At 40.7% G+C, this 21,029-nt stretch overlaps 1 protein-coding gene across 3 annotated transcripts in view; it reads right to left on the bottom strand.

Annotated features, from left to right (window-relative positions):
* The window catches only part of wscd2 (WSC domain containing 2), a 40,306-nt gene that overhangs the window by 9,113 nt on the left and 10,164 nt on the right, over window positions 1-21,029 (bottom strand). For all 3 annotated transcript variants that reach the window (XM_051421717.1, XM_051421718.1, XM_051421716.1), the window contains exons 2-4: window positions 6,484-7,406; window positions 2,325-2,439; window positions 505-689 (exon numbers count right to left, since the gene is read on the bottom strand). In XM_051421717.1, the coding sequence (XP_051277677.1) occupies window positions 505-689; window positions 2,325-2,439; window positions 6,484-6,871 (688 nt within the window). In that variant the 5' untranslated portion in view covers window positions 6,872-7,406. The remainder of the gene's footprint in view (window positions 1-504; window positions 690-2,324; window positions 2,440-6,483; window positions 7,407-21,029) is intronic.

Here is a 21,029-nt window from a genome sequence, read left to right as displayed (position 1 = left end):
AGGCCTATGGTCTGTGTTAATGTCTCTTACAGTACATGTAAAGCGTCCTTGGGTCCCTTGAAAAGTGCTATTTCAATACAAGGTATTATTATTATTAGTATTATTAGACTATCTTTAATTTCCCCCAGCAGCAGGCGGGGAGTGTTTAGGATGCAGACCACGGCTGGCTGGGCTACGTAGGTAGCACAGCTCTCCGGGGGAAAGAGGTAAACACAACAGAGCAGCCAGCTCCCAACTGAACCAAATAAAACAAATATTTCTCCTCAAAACAGCCGGGCCCATTACATTTCTGGTTCCAAATAGCACCTTTGTGCCTCTGAGGTATACTCAGGTCTGTTTTTTAATATCGAATTCATATTTTATTGAAATTATTGAAAGACATTTTTGAAATTTGAAACATGACAGTGCTCTCTTGTGTTTACTTGATAGCCCCTGTGTGGAGCAGCTTCCTATGAACCCCCCAGGAGAGTTTGTTTTGTTTTTGTTGAAGAGTGTCAGACTCACAGCGGCGCGCTGACTCCTGGCTCAGCTCCAGCCTATAGATGGACAGTCGGTTGGCTCCTCCGCACAGGTTGCTCTTCTCTCCTTTACACTCCATATTGCATTCACTCTCTGAAGCATTGGGCGCCTGGATCTTGTGGCCACAGTAGCACTCAGCTCCGAACTCCAGACCTGCATACATGTAACCTCTGGGGGGAAAAAGAAAAGAAGAAGGATTAGCATCATTAGTAAAGGAAGACAGCGAGGTTTGAGTGAGTGCCTCTAAGCCTTCATTATGTGTCTTAATCCTTCACAGGGCAATACAGATTATCACGCAGAGTAAGAGAACCAAACAAATGATGCACAGAAGATCTTGAAGTAAAGATGAGAAAACATCCGAATATTACTCTGGAATAACGTGAAGATGAGAGAAATTACAGTTGCTGTGAGGCTTTAGGGCAAAACCAATTATACATATACTTGAAACTGAATCCATCACACAACGTCTCTTCTTCATGGAGGATTTGACTCCCAGGAGGCCCTTTGGATGCAATTAGACGTCTAACACGCCCCTCACACAGAACAAATCCCCTGGGCTGTCAATCAAAACCCAAACCTTGGTGTGCTGCTATGTGCTGTTGCCCCCTCATTTGTTTGTCTGTTTTTATTAACTGGCTGCTCTGGGAGAAGCAAGAAGCAAGAGGAGGAAGGAGGCTAAAAACAAGCATCTCTCTCTCTCTCTGTTCCTATTCTCCGCTCTGTGAATCAGTGATGGGTGTAATTCAGTGCATTCGATAAAGCCGTCCCTGGTATTCCTCTGGGAGAAAAAAAGAGGTGAGAGAAAGATGGGTGAGGTAGCAGAGAGAGGGGGACAGGATGTAAGGAAACAGGAGAAAAATGGAGGAGAGGAGCAGAGAGATCAATGCTTTGAAAACGGGAGCATTCTTAACTGTTTTAACCTCGCACACACACCAGGAATCAGCTGAACACTGATTTTTTTATGCCAATATAGATATAAGTAAGACAAAAATGTGGATTATAATCAGCAGATGTTTTTTTATGTACATAGAAATAATTTTAAAAAGAATAAACTGTAGCAGGTCTCCTTACAATTTAGCGTAGTTGTATGAGGGTGTTCTTATGACCATGCAGACATCTGAACATTATCCAAAACCACGGGTACAAATAGACTAACAACCTAAATTATCCTGGAAATCCCTCCACAAGATTTCTGGGACCTAGTTGAGGTTGAGCACTGACGATAAAGCCTAACTCGCAGCTCTTCAGTTCATCCGAAAGGTTTTGGATGCAAGACTGGATCCAGAGGGGAAAGCAGGTAATGAGCACAAGGTCAAAGAATGGTCAAATGGTTTGCAGTCTTGAATACAGGTTTTTAAAAAGATACTGTCAGATGCATCTGGCCAAAATATTTGCCTACACACAGAAAAGGATGCAAAAAGACTCAATTTCAAATGTTTTCAGAAACCAATTTAAGTGGATCCTACTTACTTATTCCACCTTGTGTTTTATAATTTGAGAACGTTTGTGATAAGGCTGCCTCTTTTTACCTGCTACAAAACGTACAAACATGCAAGTTTCATTACTCTGACTGGTTGTAGATCTAAAAGATGTCAATGTTAATATCTATGACAAACCTGCATTGGTGAATAACCGTTAACCAATATAGCTCAGTAAAACACCACAGAGTACCGATATTTTCATTACTGTCACTGTTTTTGATTTCCACATCAGCTCTTCTTCACTACGAGTTCTACTTTATTACAATCAATAAAACACACAGGAAAAAGGAGGATATTTAATGGATGTTTCCGTTGCTCTCATACCTCTCTGCACAGTTGTCCTGGCAACGGAATACAGTCATTTTTTTGTAGTCAAAAAAGGAAACTCCTCTCAGCGCTCTTTTCTGTGTGTCATCAATGTAGCAGCCGATATACTTTGCTGAAAAGAGAAAAATCAGCTATGTTATAGTTATTAGTTATACAAAAAAACAAACACATTTTTAAAATAACATACACAGATATATACACACACACACACACACACACACACACAACCTTTGAGTACCTTTTAAAGCACTATATCAAATACATGTATTATTATTATTATATACAGTATATGATGTTACTAGAATTTACTTAAAAATAAATAAAATGCCTATAAAGTAAATACTATCAGCAACAGTATCTTCTTCATATGCACAGTGTTGTAAAAGAGCACATGAGGAGTCCAAACTGGGGCAGAATCTTTAATTATTTATGAAGACACACACCCCCTTCTAGTGGCCTGTAACTGTAGTGGCAGTCATCTCTGCATTATTTCAGAAGTGTGTGGGGGTTGGGCTTCAATGAACCTCTGCAGAGGCAGCAACCCTTCAATAGCTTCTTCCCTCCCATTAAAACATTGCTCGCCTGTCTAACCGAGCTGCACGGGCTCCACTGTACCTTTAACAAACAAACCTCTCGCCATCTGTGCTGTGCCATTACCCCTCTGAGCCCTCTGTTAATAGCTAAATGAGTCCTGGTCCCCTGCATTACTTTAATTGTTATGGTCTAAAGGCCTGCATTTGAGCAGCATGTGGTGTGCTGCAGGATTCGGCTGTAATCTTTCTCCTAACTATTGTTGAGCTGGAATATAATCTGCTTTATGATGAAGGGAAATGCTGATTTAAATGAAGCTGGAACCTCATTTTGAAGAGTATATTCCTGCTTAGTATGACATGGGGATAAAGGATGAAACAGCAGATGCAACTGATGTGTCCATATTATTACTATCTAGTCTGTTTTATACTTTCAGTATACAAACGTTGCACAATAAGCTCCCCGTAGCCCGAGGATCACATTAACTAATGTCAACAGTGTTTCAGCTTTATTCTGTCCCCAGTCTACTCCTGTTTTACCTTCAGTACAATATGCTTCTGTGGTTCTGCAGCGCACAGTGCAAATGTGTTTATGTGCTGCAGTCTGCAACTTATGCTGCAATATTCTCTCCAAATTAAATTCAGAGCCAGTAAGAATGAGGTGCATTTGCAGTGAGAGGAGAGGAAAGGACAAAAAGTCGAACATAACAGGGTTCCAGAGATGGTTAAGACTGCAGAGAAATGAGTGGTGCTCGATGTATAGGAGCAAATGAATGCTTTGAAGCTACTAATTACTCTATTATCACTTTCAGCCGCAGTCCTGTGAGGTTAGTGTTTCAGAGAAGGAGGAGAGGAGGAGGAGCGAGAGACCTTCATTTGATCATCTTGAATTCACACTGTAAACATGTTTGTTTTGCTGGCCTTGAATTGGAAAAAAATAGCTTGCAACTATACTAGAAAAACATTGTTCTTTAATATTGTACACTCTAATGCGCAGCAGGGTACTGCGCTTTACTGTGAATCAGAGTTTGTGTAACAGAATCACTTATTTATTTTCTCTTCAGGCTCAGAGAGGTCGGCTTATGTCCTGGAGTAGAGGGAGTTTAAAATGAGGAAAGCAGCCTCATCATTTTACAGCACTAACACAGACAGAGCAGCAGTCACTCGCACTTATGTTTGATATTTAAGGGCAGTTTAGATTCTCCACCTGCCTGTAGTGCGCTCTGGAGGGAAACCAAAAACCCACATAACCACGACAGAGTTATACTAAAATCCTTGAGTTATTTATGGTACTAGAAACAAACAAATAGCATGTTCTAGTTTCCAGTTTAGTCGTCTCCCCGGCAGTCTTGAGTCTTACCTTGACCAGATGTTTCCAACTGCTGGAATGAATATTTCCCACTGGAGGGATAAGTGGAGTCACTCAAGCACTATACATAACGACAAGATACTTGTCCTTTACTTGAGTGTTTCCATTTTTATGCTATTTTATATTTCTACTCCACTACACATTAGAGTTTATTATGTTCCAATATATGTGACAAGCTGTAATTTCTAGTTACTTTACAGAATAAGATTGTACATACATGTTTTTAAAGGACCAGTGCGTAGGATTTAGTGGCATCTAGTGGTGGTAGTTGGAGATTGCAACTCCCTCCCTTCACATTTACCTTCCAAGCGTGAAGGAGAAACTACGGTGGCCACAAAACGCACAAAAAACTGTAGAAACATGGCGGTTCAACATGGCGGCCTCAAAGGAAGGCGACCTGTGGCTCATTCTACGCTAACAAAAACATAACACTTCTTATTTTCAGGTGATTATGCACTAATGAAAACACAGTTATGAATATTATATTCCATGTCCACCTATAGATCTTCCTAAATGTTAAACACTGGACCTTTAAAACATGATGCATTGTTATAGATTCAACTGCTCAACAGTACATTAAGTAGTTGAACTTAGCTACACCTCGACCAGCTACAATAGTTACTTACATGTTAATGCATTAGTAATAATATTGCAACAATATAATAGCTTGTTACTCTGAAAGGACCTATTCTGAGTACTTTAAATGATGAGGATACTTTTACTTAAGTAAAGTTCTGAAAGATGGATATTTACCCGTAAGTATTTTAACACTGTTAAACCTATTTGTACTTAATTAAAGAATTGGAGTACTTCTTCCACAACTGCTACTATTTTCTGTTGTGTTTCTTTATGAGGAGAGGAGGCTGGTACTACTGTCACAGGAAGGTTTGGACTGACAATCAGGCCTTTCCTTGACTACATGTCGGAGATATCCACTGTTGACTTTGCTTTAAATCATTTATACTTCATCCAGCAGTGCATAGAGTGTTTGACAGGCTAAGAAAAGCAGAGACAAAGAAAGGACAAGTGAACCAAGGGAGTAAATGATATCCTCTAATCAGCTAATTTGATCATGTTTCGTTTGGAAAGGAATAAGTAAGCAGGATATTCATGCCGTCCAAGGTCAGAGACGTCAGCTCTGGACAGACACTTCCTGTCCCTGAACTGTGCTCTCAAATGTGTGATTTGACAGGATGTCTCATGCCAGTCAGTTTATATGTAAACCTCCTCTGACAGGATTGTGTAGTCGCACAGTTTATAAACAGACAGATAAATCTGTAAATCCCAGTGTTTCCTCTAGGATTTATTTTAGCAGTGGGGGCAGGCCTGTCCGAACAACCCTTGACAATAAGCTACATCAACACAACAGTATGTGGAGTTAAACTGGACAGCCCCAATAACCCCTGAATAGTTCTACTTGTTGTTAAATTGCAATGTGAGCAGCAGCCAACGGGGGTGCAATATGTCGGCAGGATCATTTAAAAGGCAACCGTGACTACATTGTGCGTCTGCCCCATTTCTGATACCGTGGCGGCAGAAACATAACAGCGGCGGGCGTCCGCTCCAACATCAACATAGAGGAAACATTGAATCCTGCAGTCATGAAATCATTTAGATGTTGTGATTGTGAGTGGCCGAGCAGCAGAGAGCAAAGCTGCAGCTGAAGGATTCACTCAGAGGCTAGACAGTGGGCTTAATCATAATCATCATCTCTCTCCACTCTCAAGAGATTTCCTACATGACCAATTACAACTAGAAATTGTCAGTCATTAACATGGTGCAGTTTGTAATCAGAGACTACTTTGAATCAATTTCATATTAACATGAAGTGTTGGAGGGACACGTGCTGCTTATGTGCTTGTCAGTGGATGTGCATAACAAATCAGCCTCTAAGAAAAAAAGCTTTAATTTCTTACAATTTGCTGAGTTATGTCACTATGACAAAGACAATGGGAGGTTATTATAATAATTGTTTTTGGTAATATTTTACACGGAGCAGTCATTAATGTTGCAACACTGCAATTATTTTTGCAATTGTTGGAACATATTGTCATTCTTCCCTCATTCAAAATTAATTTATTGTGCCAGTAAATTCTATTTATGCCTTTGCTAACATGCAGTACACACTGCATTGAATTATTGTACTTCTTTAAACAAGAGAACTCAATGGTAAATTTCAACCACCACAAACAGTAATGTGATCTTTTTGAATTTGAGACATCAGTGTATTTAAGTATGCAGTCTTGGTATAACCCACCTCTTCCATCGTCTATGTCTTTGGCATTGCGTCCTTTAAGTGCACGGTTCCAGTTATTGGTGTAGTCTCCCCCCCTGCGCATCTCTTGGCCCTCCTGTCTGGCCTTTTTCATCCATGGAGGGCCGTACCTCCGTCCAGATCTGCGCGTCTCCTTAAACACTCTGCTCATGATGCCAAGCCCCCGAGCGTCTGACAGCGAAGTCCGCCTGCCCATCTCCGAAGCTACCACAGAGTCCCGGCCCCCTCTGGCTCCGGCGCTGCTGTCCCCGACATAGCCAGAGTGCAAGAGGACGAGGCTCCCGGCGGTCAGATAGAGGAGGATGAGGGAAAAGAATCGGACAGGTTTCCTGCGGAAATAACGCTGTATCTTCAGCAGAGGCTTGGCCATGCTGGCTCCCCCTGCCACTCAGACACACTCTCCTGGTGATTAAAACTCATAAAGCAGAAGAATCAACACCGGCTCTCCCTGTTCCCACCACAGAGCCCCACTGGGCCCGAACTCAAACGGGAAAAAAAAGTCTGTCAAAGTGTACTTAATCCTGTATGAAGGTCATCCAAACAATAGCATGACTTTTCCCTCATGTATGCCTCATCGGTCTCATGAGGAAGATGCTTCACACCTGTGCACTGTGCAGCCCTGCCTGATCCTGAGTCTCTCTGCGTTCCCGCTGACAGTCCAGCCCTGAGAGTCGGCTCTGGGGCCACAGCATGAAAGGTGAGTGGCTCAGAGTGAAAGATGATCGCTCAACACTGCTTTCACTCCAGCCTGCAGAGATGCCACACCAGCTCAGCAGTGGCACTTTCTCCCACGCTGTGCAGAAGGAAGAGGGTTTTTTTTAGCGGCTGAGCTTAGTTCTTTTCCCCTTTGTGCGGCCCGGCTATTCACTGAGACGATCCGAGAGAGAGAGGGCGTGACTCACCATCTGCAGTAAAGACACACAGACAAAAAAAAGAAGAAGAAGTGAACACCTGAGTAGGCTTTAACGCACATGGAAAAGGAGAAATAACATCAGCAGGTTACAAAAGGATGCATCACCTGCAAGGAAAAACTCACAAGAAGTACCATCAGAGACACAGAAGCTGTCCATTCAAACAATATTTGTTATAATTCTTCTGCTGTTACATAGAAGTTACACAACAGATAAGCAAAGACATAAAAAATAGGATTAAAATCCATCCAGTATCTAGGAAACTTATCTCTGTTGTTAGTTTGTGCACCAGTCAACAGTCAGAAAAGCTTCACTGCAACAAGCTCAGAGTTCCACATTATCTTTAATAAATTAGGTTAAGCTGGCAGAGGGGATAAAATAAACACAGCTCTACACTGCGGCATTTCCACTGATGTGTTTGGGAACTAATGTGTGTGGGAATAGAAGGGAATTAAAAACATTATTCAAGATGATCTAAGGTGATGATAATTTGTATGAATGGGTGACAGAATCAGAGCAAACAGGCTCACTTGATTTTCAAAGCATGCAGAGGTTGAAGAACTGTACTCATCAATTACATCTAGAGCTCATATTGTAAAGGGTTGTCTTTTTCTTATCATAATTCTGTTTATTATTAGATTTTACAGTGATTACTACTGAATCCTGACTTTGGAAGCCTCTCTCAAAGGAGTCTCTGTTCTGGGACGGGCCTGGGAGGCGACAATTGGAAGGTGTAACGCAACACTCCTCAGGGTCAGGGAATTTTCCAGAACGTTCGAGGGGACACTCGCCCTTGTGGCTCTCTGTTTGCCCCGGGACAAATCCACAGAATGCTTGTCACCTGAAACCTCAATGGCACCGCAGACCCCCCTTGGCTTTCCGCCCCTCTCGTCTGGGACCCTCAAGGAGAAACGGATCACATTCTGCTCATGAGCTTCAAGCTGCAGCATCTGGGCACAAAGACAATCCCCATCCTGTCTGATTTCTCAAAAGTAACTTCTAAATACCTGCAAGGACGGGTTTCATTACAGATGTCTTTGTAGGCATTTTAATTATTCAGTATTTTGTTCATTTTAAGATCAAATCTCTTTTCCAGAGTCAAACTGAGTTTCAAAAATGACAAATCCTAAAGATAGACGAGGTATAAATGAAGGGTGTTGCAGCTCATGGGTCAAAGTTAACAGAAAACAAAGTTAATCATGTTAGTGGGGTTTATACTGAGGACATAAAAGACATAAAAGAGTCTAATTTGTTCAGGCTTCACAGTTTCAAATTAAGACAAGTAGTACCGTCCTAGAAATAAATCTGTTATGGTTTCTAATTGCTGGAATAGGATTAAATCTTAGAAATTACACACTATGTTTCAGAACATGCACAAATGCATCTGCAATATTTTTAAGGAATTGTTTGAAATTTTAGGTTTATTTGCCTCCTTGCCAAGCGTTCGATGAGAACATTGATACCGCTCTCATGCTTGCATGCTAAATATGAAGCCAAGCTAGAGCCAGCAGCCAGTTAACTTAGCATGGTTCTGTCTTCATTTAAAAATTACCTTTAACGCTCGCTAATTAACATGTTATATCAAGTTTGTTTAATCCGTACACAGAACGAAATGTAAATTTGTTTCACGCCAGACTACTTCTTGTCGGGCTTTATGCTAAGCTAAGCTAAAAAGCCCCTGGCTCTATAGCTTTATATATAGCAGACATACACAAGAGTGGTATGGATATTCTCATGTAACTTGGCAAGCAATCTTTTCATTCCCATGACCAGCCTCTATTCCACAAGGATTCACATAAATGTTATATTGTATAATAATTCCTTATATTCATTTCTACAGCTCAACAGCTGTATAAACAATATTGAAAGGTGACTCCTACACTCTATCTGTAACCATGACAATTTTTCAGTCCTGTGTCAGTATTTTGCTCTTTGTCGATGGAGAAATGATTCATATTTCAGGACGAACGAGATGCAGCAACTCTCAGAAAAAAAAAAAAAGCTGGTCTTTGTTTCACACTGAACAATTTGTTTGCCTCAGAGAAATTCAATCATATCTAGGTTAGGTTCCCTGCAGGGCTACAAGGTCTAAAGAGAAAAATAAAACTGCATATTTCAACACGCCTCAGCCTCCTAATCCACTGAGGAGAGAAACAGTATCCTGAAAATGTGTAGAGGCCTCTTGGTGGGATTGAAGTCCTGTGAGCAAAGGTGTACAAAAGAGCATTGTTTTAGGGCTGTGTGTGCATATGTTATGCTATGGTGTCTATAGCTGAAAAGTAGTGAGGCACATCTACTCTGATAACACAGTAAACAGGTTTTATGAGGGTGGAAAGAAGGAGAATATGACATAAGGATGGAGTGCATGTGAAACCCACCCACGCATCCTCTCACATATGCAACAAGGCCACACACAGGTTAATTACTGGTGTTAATAATTCATATCCCCCTAGTTACGAAAATGAAATTTAACTCATGGCTAATTTGCAGGTTCAAATAACAGTAACAAGAGTGTGGATGGAATCTAGCTGCAGTTGTATGGATCCTTCATATTGTATGAGGTAAAAAGAGACTAGACTATGATCTGCTGTAATGCTAGTGGCTTTGTGACACTGTACTCATAGGCACAAAGGAGTATTAGATCATTTTTACCTGATGACGCAAAATAGACACGAACATTTTTTTACATCTATTTCATGAGGCAGGTCCGTAGAGATGAGTATCCAAAAGTAGAAAACATAAATTCCAGCACACTAAGTTGCAATTTTATTTATTTGCAACGTTTCGGTACTAGACCTTCATCAGGCAAATATAATGAGTTAATGAGAAGCCAGTTTAAATAGAGAGTTGCTACAAGTCTGCAAAGAATCATTCCCCACGTGCAGTAGGAAGGCATTAATGTGACAGCCTTTAAATCACATACATGGAGCTGGAAGAGTAGACTATAGTACTATCATATCATCAATATATACAACGTGGGCACAGCCACCATAAATAAATAAAAACCTTTATAATAAATACAACAAAATTCCAATGAGCAAACAATATATCCTACATTAAATAACAATAATCACATTTCTCTCCACCGGATCAACATTCATTACACCAAGCAATGGATCCCACAGGCTCCAAGTATGCATGTATTGAGCAGGTAACATTCATGAATGAACCCACCAAAAAATCAACCCCAACAATCATAAAATAACTTAAGTGAATGCTACGTTAACCAACTAAACATCTCCTGTCAGTCAGCATATACAGCAAGGCTGACAGGCGTTTCATAATGTGATTGATAATTTCTCAGTGCTTAATGTCAGCATAACTAACCACACTGGATATTTTCTTTTCAATGCCGGTTCCACCATCCTCTTTCCCCTGAATAGTGCCATTTCAAATTAATTTGCTGTGTGTGAGGTTAGATAGAGAGAAAGAAAGAGAGTGAAAGTGGCTGGTAGAATCCCAAAGCAGACGACAGGAACAAAATGTTATGACTATAACTTCTAAAGTAGGACAAAGATGAGTCTTAATACCAGCGGTGGCATTAGTGGTGGGGCCGTATTCCCGGCTAGTGGCTGCATAAGGACGCAATTTACCAGCATTGTACATTAATAAAATATAGTAATTAGTTTAACAGAGTAGTATTTCTGGTGTGGACTGGCGAGGGTAGCAATGTCTAACCGACTAGATGACTAATTGCGCACATCCCTATCACATGCTGTAAGTTTGTGCTATTAAGAGCCGGTGAGAACAGGTGAACTTAACACCTAACAATCAGAGGTGACACGCACAAACAGACAGACAGAGGAAGAGGAAATGCAACACATAAGAGGTGCCGCAGAGGTCTTTTTGCCAAATCATGGCAATTACTGGAGCGGACATGAACTCACTGACTGACCATTAATTCACATTCATATTAAATGAGCCAGCAAATATTTAATCAGAGCGGATTTATGGGAGGAAACGTCAAAGTTAATCTTTGGTGAGCAGGCCGACAGCCAGCTCAGCTAGTGCTGCAGGCAAATGGCTCCACAAGTCAGTCCATAAATAATCTTCATATCTGTTCTGGGACTCATCAACCAGGGACAGGGTTGAGCAAGACAGAGCTGTGGTCAATTCTGTGACACCTCTCGAGTTCAAAAACAACACTTAACTGTCACCAAGCGCGGACAACCGCTGGGTGCAACAAACAAGGAGTCACCTTGCTGTAAGAAAAACACAACTGTGATAGGACAGAGATGATAATGGGAGTGAAAAACAATGTGATAATGCATTGTTTTTTTGTGGTTCGAAGGAAAGAAGCTGCCAATAAATAATGAAAACAGGAAACTTTATGCAAGATGTAAAAAGACAATAAACAGATGTTACTAATGTTCATTTACATATCATAAATAAACTAGATTTGAATGAATATTTAGGAGTTTGATATATTGTCATGATAGAAGCAGATAAAGTATTCAGTTTTGTTACTTGCTTACTTCTGCAGATGTAATAAATTTCGGTTCCCCCATCTCTCGATTGCCAAAACGCATTCTTTTCACTCGAATGTGGGTGAGGCTTTTTAACTGCTAGACCTCAAACTCTCAGTTCAGCTCACACCAGCTGAATTAAATTAGATGTGATATCCTCCCACAGTTTAAAATGTGTTTTGCTTGCTGTGTTTTTACAGTGGTAAGTTAGAAAAAATACCGCATGGTGAAATGGCTGTGAGTTTATCTTTGCTTCCACAGTAAAACCAACACTGATAGACATTAACAGTGGGCTTCTAAAGGGAAGAAACACACAAGATTGTGATAGTAACAGACAGCGTTAACAGTGGCAGGAAGAAGAGGTTATCCGGTGCACTGCCACCAGCATTGGCTGGAGACCATTTGAGTCTTCTTTCCTTGTCCTTTTGTCTAATTCCCATCCTGTAAAAGTACTGTACTTGCACTGGAACATTTCTTCAGTTCATCAGCAGCAGAAGGGTTAACAGCGTTTGCTGCAGCAGCCGTGACCCTCCCCTCACCCTGGGGCCTGTCTTTCCGCTCTCCTAGTGTGTTTGGCCTGCCAGTGCGCATTAGCCGTGTTTGTCAAATCAAATCAAAGTAAAGATCACATTCCTCCCCCGGTGATAACACTGGCCATGTTTGCGTTCAAGTTTACAGAGATTGTTCCATGCCATCCTACTTACAAAGTTGTCTCATTACAGGACCAGGAGAAAACTCAAGACTACCAGAAAGCAGAATGAAGAATTAACACATAATGTCTTTAATACGTAAGAATGCGACTATAAAATGTGTAAAAATAAGAAAAGGTCTTTGAAGACATTTGCAGTCTGCAGTCTACATGTGCAGTTCACATATAAAACTGAGAAAGCTAAAATATGAACCAGTTGGATGCTAAACTTTTGCTACAGATTTAAGTGCCACGCTAAGCGCAGATGGCAACTCTTAGGAGGGCATGACCCCTGAAAACTGGAGTGTGAACACGACCGCTTCCAGTAACAACAGGATCACACTGCCAAAGCAGTTTTCTTTGCTTAGTTTTTGGCAAAGTTACCACGGTATGTGCTACAGTTCTGGCTTCCCGTTTTCGCTTCAGCCATTTTAATTAAACCTGTGTTTGATCTCAGTGTGTGCCCGCATTAGTGATTGGCTTAAAGCCCAATACACTTAATTACTGGTGGCCACTCAAAAGGAAGCTCATCAGCAGAGATGTCTGAAGAAATCTCTGTACAGTGACAGATTATATGAAGCTACAAAAGCAGCGAGACACCAAGAAGATGGCTGTGAACCATGTGCTACAGACCATCCAAAAAAGCCATTAAAAGTGCCACTTCACATGCCTTGTGATAACGTTTCTACAAACAGTCTTCCATTATACGTGTTATCATTTACTGTATGTTATTTATCAGGAGGCTAACTCTAACTATAATCTGCCAGTAACACTTGTTGTAACAAATGGTGGAACACAAACGCGATAAAAGCAAACAAATCTTTTGCTGTAACGATTGCAGACAAGCTGCAGATTGGTGGCAAATAAGATATCCAGTGCCCCCACTCTCCTTTCTTTAACCTCTGATTAATGGCCTGCTGAGAGGTTAATGATACAAGATCTTAATTAAAAAAGTTATTTATTTCAGATGAGTTGTGTGGTTTCATTTTATGGGATCTCTCAAGCTTAACAAACAACAGCTCGATTTTATCTGCCTAAGTTGAAACTGGCCTGACAAGGAAAAAAAAAATTTGTCCCACACAAAGCACACAGACATATTTTCCCGCAACCAAATGGTCGGATGGTAAAAGTTCATGTGTAAATTGCACCGTTTAAGATCTGCATTCAACTCTTCATATATTTAGGCAGTACTCAGGTTTAATGTATTCATTCTAGAAAAGGTCAACACACACCGACAGCGTTCAACACATCGTTTTCCACGGAAGCTCACAGAACTGCACAGTCAGGATTCTCCATTACCTGTCAGCTTGTCAGTAAAGCTCGTTATCACATTCATTCCCCAGACACCATACCCGGAGAAAACTGGACCTCAACCAATACATCAGTATGCTCGATAGTATTAGTTGATTATTATCACATATGTATTAGTGTTAGTGTATAAGTTGGCTAATAATACAAAGAAACTGCAGAACAGACACTGCAAACTGTGTCAAATGAGCACTGACTGGGTTTTGTTCACTCTAAACCTGACTTCCCTTGACATATGAACAGAACAAATTACCCTAGTGCTGTGTACAGTCTAGTCTTGCTCTATTCGAAAACTGTCCTAAGATAACTTCTGTTATGATTTGGTGCTATACAAATAAAATAAAATTTAATTATACTGGGTTTGCATTTCTTTTTTTGTTTGTGTGCAAATTCTGAAAAAGGCTTACTGAAGAGATTGATGTAAACTGTGTATTGCTGTCATGATATGATTGCAGCCCTGCTGGTTACACCCTCCCAAAGCCTCGTGGTAATTAGAAATACCAGTGCATTTGGCATTGGAGAGGCTGAACCGACCAATTGCTGCAAGAGTTTTTAAGCACACCCTATGAAGCTTAAAAATTAAGCCCAGGATGGCAGGGAAAATGCTCATTGTAATCCCGATAATACTCAATGGTCCATTAAGCTCAGTTGTGACCTTTTACTCTGAAAGAGAAGAGGTGAATTAAAGGGTCTAAAAATAATGCAATCCTGCTCTTTGTGGCGTTAAGCTGCAGCATTGTAATCGAGTGACTGATGATCAGGAACATTTCCACCAGTATTCGGCGATAAGGAACTGACAAAGTCAAAAAGGGAAATGGGAATGAAGCAATAATCGTCCCATTGTGATTGTGGACACAAAGCAGCAGAGTTCAATTAGGCATGGGCACAAAGACAAAGACGAAACAAATCGTTTGCACAAAATCTGGATTCGTACTAATTCTCCGACTTGTAGACTTACTTGGTCATGCAGTGTGGAGTCTGTAAATCTAAAGGAACGACACAAATAGAGAAATTAAAGGAGAGAGAACTTATACTATTTTGGGGAGAGGAAAAACTGCTTTGATGCCAAAAAGTTCTGGCACTAATGATGTGTCACAAAGCTCCAAACGGAGAGAAATATCCCAGATTCATGTTGTGTGAGTTTCAGACCCACCATCAGTGGCGGCCACTCCCGGATCCCAGTTGGCCACATAGATGGACATTTGAGAAACAATCCCTTGAATTGGTCCCCTCTAATGGCTTCATAAAAGAAGTAATTATTCTGCAGCAGGGAGGTGCTTGTCAATGGGAGATCAAATGATGTCTTCCACTATCCAACCCTAACAAAGCTCTTCATTCAGGGCCTTACAGAATATCTGCAGTTTTTTCAAAGAGGAAAAGAGCTTTTTTCCCCCTTTTCTTCTCCTACCTTCACTAAGCTATCTGCTTTAATTAAAAGTGAATTCTCCCACCTCAGTTCTGCAGTGAATCTCAGTCCTCTCTGCTTGAATAGCTTTAAAGAGGGGATTGCAGAGGGTTTCAGCAAATGTTTAGTTGGTGAGCAGGAGGAGGAGAAGGAGGGATGGGGGGGAATAGGAAATGCCTCTGTATGGGACTTGAGGCAATTTTCAACAGCGCATCATTAAGTTAAACTGTGAATGCACAAGGAAGGCTAAAACATCTTAACAACATGTAGCTGAGAAATACAGTTATTTATTAACTGAGAACAAGGCACTTTCTTTTTCCATGTTGGACAGAGAGAAAACCTACATTTTACTAAAGAGAACAGCACCAAAGAGTGGGTGTTTGGCTCAGTTATATTTGGAACCTCTTACTATTAAAATGAATTTTAATGTGACTCAGTATTTACTATTTGTGAGCTCGAGCAACTGTTCGGTAAAAGAAGAGGCCAGAAAAACACAACTTCAATCTGTGATGTCAAAGTGATGTCAGTCCAAACATACAGGACCACGAAGGGTACTTTAGCAGTCACCTTTCCCTATGTCTGTTTCCTAGAAATTAGATTTATATACTTTTAATTTGCTTTGCAGTGAAGTGTTACATTACGTCCGACAAGTCACAGCAAGGGAGGTGTTCGGAGTGGATGGAGGGATGGAGGGTTTGCGTCATCTGTCCCACGTGTGTTTGCCAATAATTGGTTTTAGCACTAAAACCATAAATTGTTGTTTTTACATTTCTGTACAATAATTGATCTCATTGATTCAATCCGTACACAAACAATACAATATAATACAACAATTGAGGTGTTGGTGCAGTAGGTGTATTTTTGAGTGAGCCATGCTAGGTGTTTCCCCAACCCTTAAGTCTTTATGCTAAGCTAAGCTAACCACATCCTGACTCCAGCTCTGTACTCACGTCTGTACCATCGCAGAGACATGAGATTAATATTGATTTTATCATACAGATATCAGTAGTGGCTGTGCTTGTATTTTTGCATTGATCATAGAAGACTGGACTCCAAATGCCCTTCTAGTTTGCACATGCAAGAGATATGGAGCAACTTTATCATTACGAAGTTATGTTTCTGGCCAGCTAGTGAATATAAGTCCAATTTGGTCTCCACCAACTCCTGAGTGAAATGTCTGGCTCTTCTTGCTGCTGAATGCTCTATTATGTTCACCAGCCAGTTGCTGTGTCTGTCTTTCCAGTCTAGTTTGGTAGTGAGCAGGTAGTGTAGTGTAAAGAGGAACAAACAGCTGCCAGTTGAAGCAGGAAACAGTAATGAGAGCAGCAAGAGTGAACGAAATGTATTTGTGGAGCATGAAACCAAAACAAAGAGCTGAAAGATGCTGAAAAGGTGATAGTTTTCTGTAGGTTAATCACTTCTAGCAACACTGTTAATATTGCACATAGTCATCTGATCCATTGTCGATATAAAAAGTATTGATTAGAGCAGCTTTAAATGCTGATACCACAAAAAGTGTCTTCCTCTCTCATACAGTAGTATCCTATTCTAGTATAGCAACCATACAAACTGAGAGTTGTTCAGGGGAACTTATTCACAGATGTGTCATCCAGCTTCCTCTGGTCTCTTGGAGTAAGAACGGGAAAACAAGCCGAGTGCACGGTGGCACAGTGAGAGGGGGGGACAGATCCTCTACTGAAGGACACACATTCAAGCTGCTTTGTCAAGAAGCACCTACTCTACTGAAGTGTCCTTAAGCAAGAAGCTGAATCACCCAGCACTGTTGTTCTGCAGCTAACCCTTCACTCTCACCTCCTGAGATGGGAGACAAATAAAAAGAGCATTTTATTTTATCTGTTTTTAAAGCAATATAATGAATTACAGTTCAGTCTGAAATTATTTTGCCAAAGGCACCGAACATAACGTTGTATTACAGCGTGCGTCAGAAGCTCTGATGACAGATGGGATAGTATCAGGTTCAGGCTGGTTGCGTTTGGAGTGACAAGTATTGACAAAATCTCACTTCCCCTTTGCTAAAGTTCTCCATTTCCTTTGAGAAAACCATGTGCAGTCTCACAAACTAATCACAATACAACAAAAAAAACATTGCACACGCCTTTTCCCTATTGCCTTTTTCAGTTCAACAAATTTAACATTTTGAGCAAGATTTTGAGCCATGTATATCGTTGAGAGCTAGATATGTCTGCATTCAAAGCTGGATAAAGAGAGGATTAGAGAGGCTACTAAAGACATCTGGAATAAAGGGGTAATCCTGCCCATAGCACCACATGCTGAGATCACTTGAGACATAACAAGATCCTGAAACTGCAGGTTGCTTACTCAGCATAAAGCACTGTTAAATGTAGGCATTCAGTTCAAGTTTTGTATCCTCCAGAAATACAGAACGGTAATAAAATGTATTCATTGATACTGTCACTGTATATGTGTGTGAAAAAAAATGCTTTTCATGGCCTTCAAAGAGACAAGTTGTCCTAGTGGCCCAGTGGCCACGCCTGTCACATGACTGCAATACAGAATAATCCACCATGAGACACTTCTACAGTTTTATAAATGCTTACTTAATGCTAATGTGAAGTGGTTCTTTCTTAGTTCAGTGATGCTTGGGGGTAATTTTAAAACTACAGAGTTTAATAACAAACATTTAAAGCCTACTTCCTCACCAGACTGCAATAAGAGTTGACAGTTATATGAGGAGAAATCAACCACAAAAAAAATCAAGTTTAGATTTTTCTCCCACATACTGTAGCCTCAACAGAACTGAGTACAACGCAGCCAAAACATGTGTTTTGAGTCATGAAAATATATTCTCTTGCTCATAGATGCAATCTATATTGCTTTCACCACCTACACATATAATCTCATAGCACAATCGAAAGCATTTAATGCCCATGCTTGTGGAGTTGTTTAGAAAGTTAATCCTAACTGCAAAGATTAGACAAGTTTGGGGAAAAGTAAGTACAACAGACAGCTGATGAATTACACTGAACATCATCACATATGATACTTCCTGACTTTATTTTCCTTTAATAAAAAGAGACTGAAAGGATACTGTCACTCTGGGTGTTGTACACAAGCTATTCAGTTGTTTTTGATGAGCTGCTCAATGTGCACAATCACGCAGGGCAGCGGGGCTGGGTGCATTCAGCTGAGGAACATGAAGTGTGTATGTGGGAGGGTGCTCTGTAAGCATGCCTTGCAAAATGTGTACTGAACCATGGGCCTCATCAGCATCACGCAAATCTGCCTGTAAAGGTCGAGCAGCACCACAGGCCTGCTGTCAACATTTCTTGTCCAATTAAATATGAACATCATTAGAAGCCTTGTTGCTCATACGTGCTATTTTTAGTCAACTGTTGTTGTTGTTGATGATGTTGATGAAGTTATGTCCTCATTGTTGGTCCCATCAGCTCTATATGAAATGACAATTCTATGATTGAGTAAATTAACATGTTAACGTCTGTACTCTTTTTCCAACTTTCCAACTCCAAACAATGGATATTAGAAAAATGTAACTTTGTAATAATGTACTAATCAAATTCACATGTAGATTAAGCCTAAAAAAATAGATGAATTAAATGTATCTTTAAGTCAAAAAGTAAAAATCTTGTCAGTATTGCTGGATTCTCTTGGGGGATTTAAAAAACATTAAAAAAACATGTCTACAAATGAGGTTATAAATATATGATATAATGTATTGAGTTTACAATATGTCTGTATATGCAACAGATATTTGTGACTGATGGTTGTTATGTGTATGTTTTTCTTCAATTTAAACACAACATCTTCTTTCTCAAACCTATTTGTTAGCCATGTAAGGCAAAATGTGAGTAAGTATCACACTGTGAATACTATTGTTGATAATGTTCCCACTGCAGGGTTCTCTGTTCTCTAATACTTTCTATTGTAACAGCATTGTTCTCTAGAATCTGACCGTACAGTGTTACAACTACCGTCATCAGTTACCACATGAACCTAAAATCTGAAGGAAATTGAGAAACGGTCTTTTCTGAAATGATGGAAAGGTTGCATGTACATGTTCACACTGGGGAGCCCTGTAATATGCAATTAAATGTGCCTACATGTACAGTGTGTGTGTGTGTGTGTGTGTGTGTGTGTGTGTGTGTGTGTGTGTGTGTGTGTGTGTGTAGACTCTGAAATGGGCAAAGTCTCTGGGGATTCAGGCTTTTTGACAGCTGCCTGCTTTGGGCTCACAGGAATGAGCGGGCCTCGGAGCTGCAGCCTCTCCTAAGATGAATAAAATATGACAAGCATGCAGTAGTGTTTCACTGTTGCTCTGATGCAACGCAGACAACATCTCTACAAGCAAAGGAAGAAAGCACAGGGTTGTGTGTGTGTGTGTGTGTGTTTACGACTGTGTGTGAGATACAGAAACTCTCTGAAACATCAGCGCCAGATGACAGTGAGGGCCTCAGTTATTTTTGTAAAAGTAAAATACTCGAACTTCAGTGCAGTTTGGCTGCATTAACAGTACATCTCAATTTTCTCACTTCCCTCTAGTGGGTTATTGCAATGCAGATCGTTTCTGTTTTACGTGTCTAGGTTTTGACTTTCTGCCTCTGAAACTTAAAGGGACTCTTTCTTCAGTAGAAAGTAGTTCTAAGGAAAACTTCTCAGTGAGCTCTGTGGATTTTCCTGAGTAACTGGGACATTATTTATGGAAAGACACTGCTGACTTTTTCAATACTGTGAGTGCCACAAAAAGAAATTCTTCACACCTCAATTATATTGGAGAGGAAGCAGAAATCTCAGAGGCAGATATCTTGAAACCTTAGTTACAGTAATGGTGAGTGGAAAAATACTTGTTTTGTGAGTTGGATGTGTTGGACTGTTTAAGCTTCAGTTAGCACAGAATTCACAGAATTCAGATTTTTAGAGGGAATACAAAGAGTGCATTTGATCTGATTCGGATCTTTGGTAGAGTTATTGTCACAATTAGCAGGAACCCTCCAGCTATAACAGGCCAACTGCACATGACACCCCTCACATGAGATCACTGAGCATCACAGAAAAGCCACAATGCTACAAGTCATACATAAATGGTGGAATTGGCTCCTCCAAAGTAAGAGGCAAATTTGACAGAAGCTTAATCATCCAAATTTTTTACAGATCCACAACAGAATGAAACCATCCCATCTACTGAAGAGGCGCAATGTAGTGGTGCTTGAGCCCATCTGATAGTGCTGTGTTGGTACGTCAGACACCAAAAAAAAGGTTGGGAACCACTACATTGGAGAGTCTAACACAATAATGCAGCCTGTGTTTTGGCCTCGATGTTTCAGCCAGACCATGTTTAAGCTGCAGTGGTTGACTGAGGAGAGGGTTGAACCGGGAGTCAGTGAAGCGCTGGAGCTCGAGCTGAGTCATCCCACCCTGAAGCAACCTGGGAAAGACATCTGCACAGTCACAGAGACAGCGGAGGTGATGAGGGTTGACAAGGCGTGGCAATGGGCTCGTGGCTGACCAGGCGTGCTTCATTTACTGCATGTGATAGTTCCAAACATCACGGCCAAACCCGGGCAGCTCTACTGACAGATGGAGAATATTAGAGCCACGGAGGAGCTCATGTGTGTGCTCTGCTTACCGCCAGATTCAGAAAAGTAGCTGATAAGGGCATAGACTTAGGCGCTCATCCAGCTTGCCGCTGGAAATTAATGGAACAACATGTAAGGCTGAGGGTAAAAATAATAAGCCGAGGCTTGGTTACTGTT

The sequence above is a fragment of the Dicentrarchus labrax genome, unplaced genomic scaffold (assembly GCF_905237075.1).
Source record: "Dicentrarchus labrax unplaced genomic scaffold, dlabrax2021, whole genome shotgun sequence".
NCBI lineage: Eukaryota > Metazoa > Chordata > Actinopteri > Moronidae > Dicentrarchus > Dicentrarchus labrax.
The sequence above is the reverse complement of the archived record's forward strand: the minus strand, read 5'-3'. Positions and strand labels throughout refer to the sequence as shown.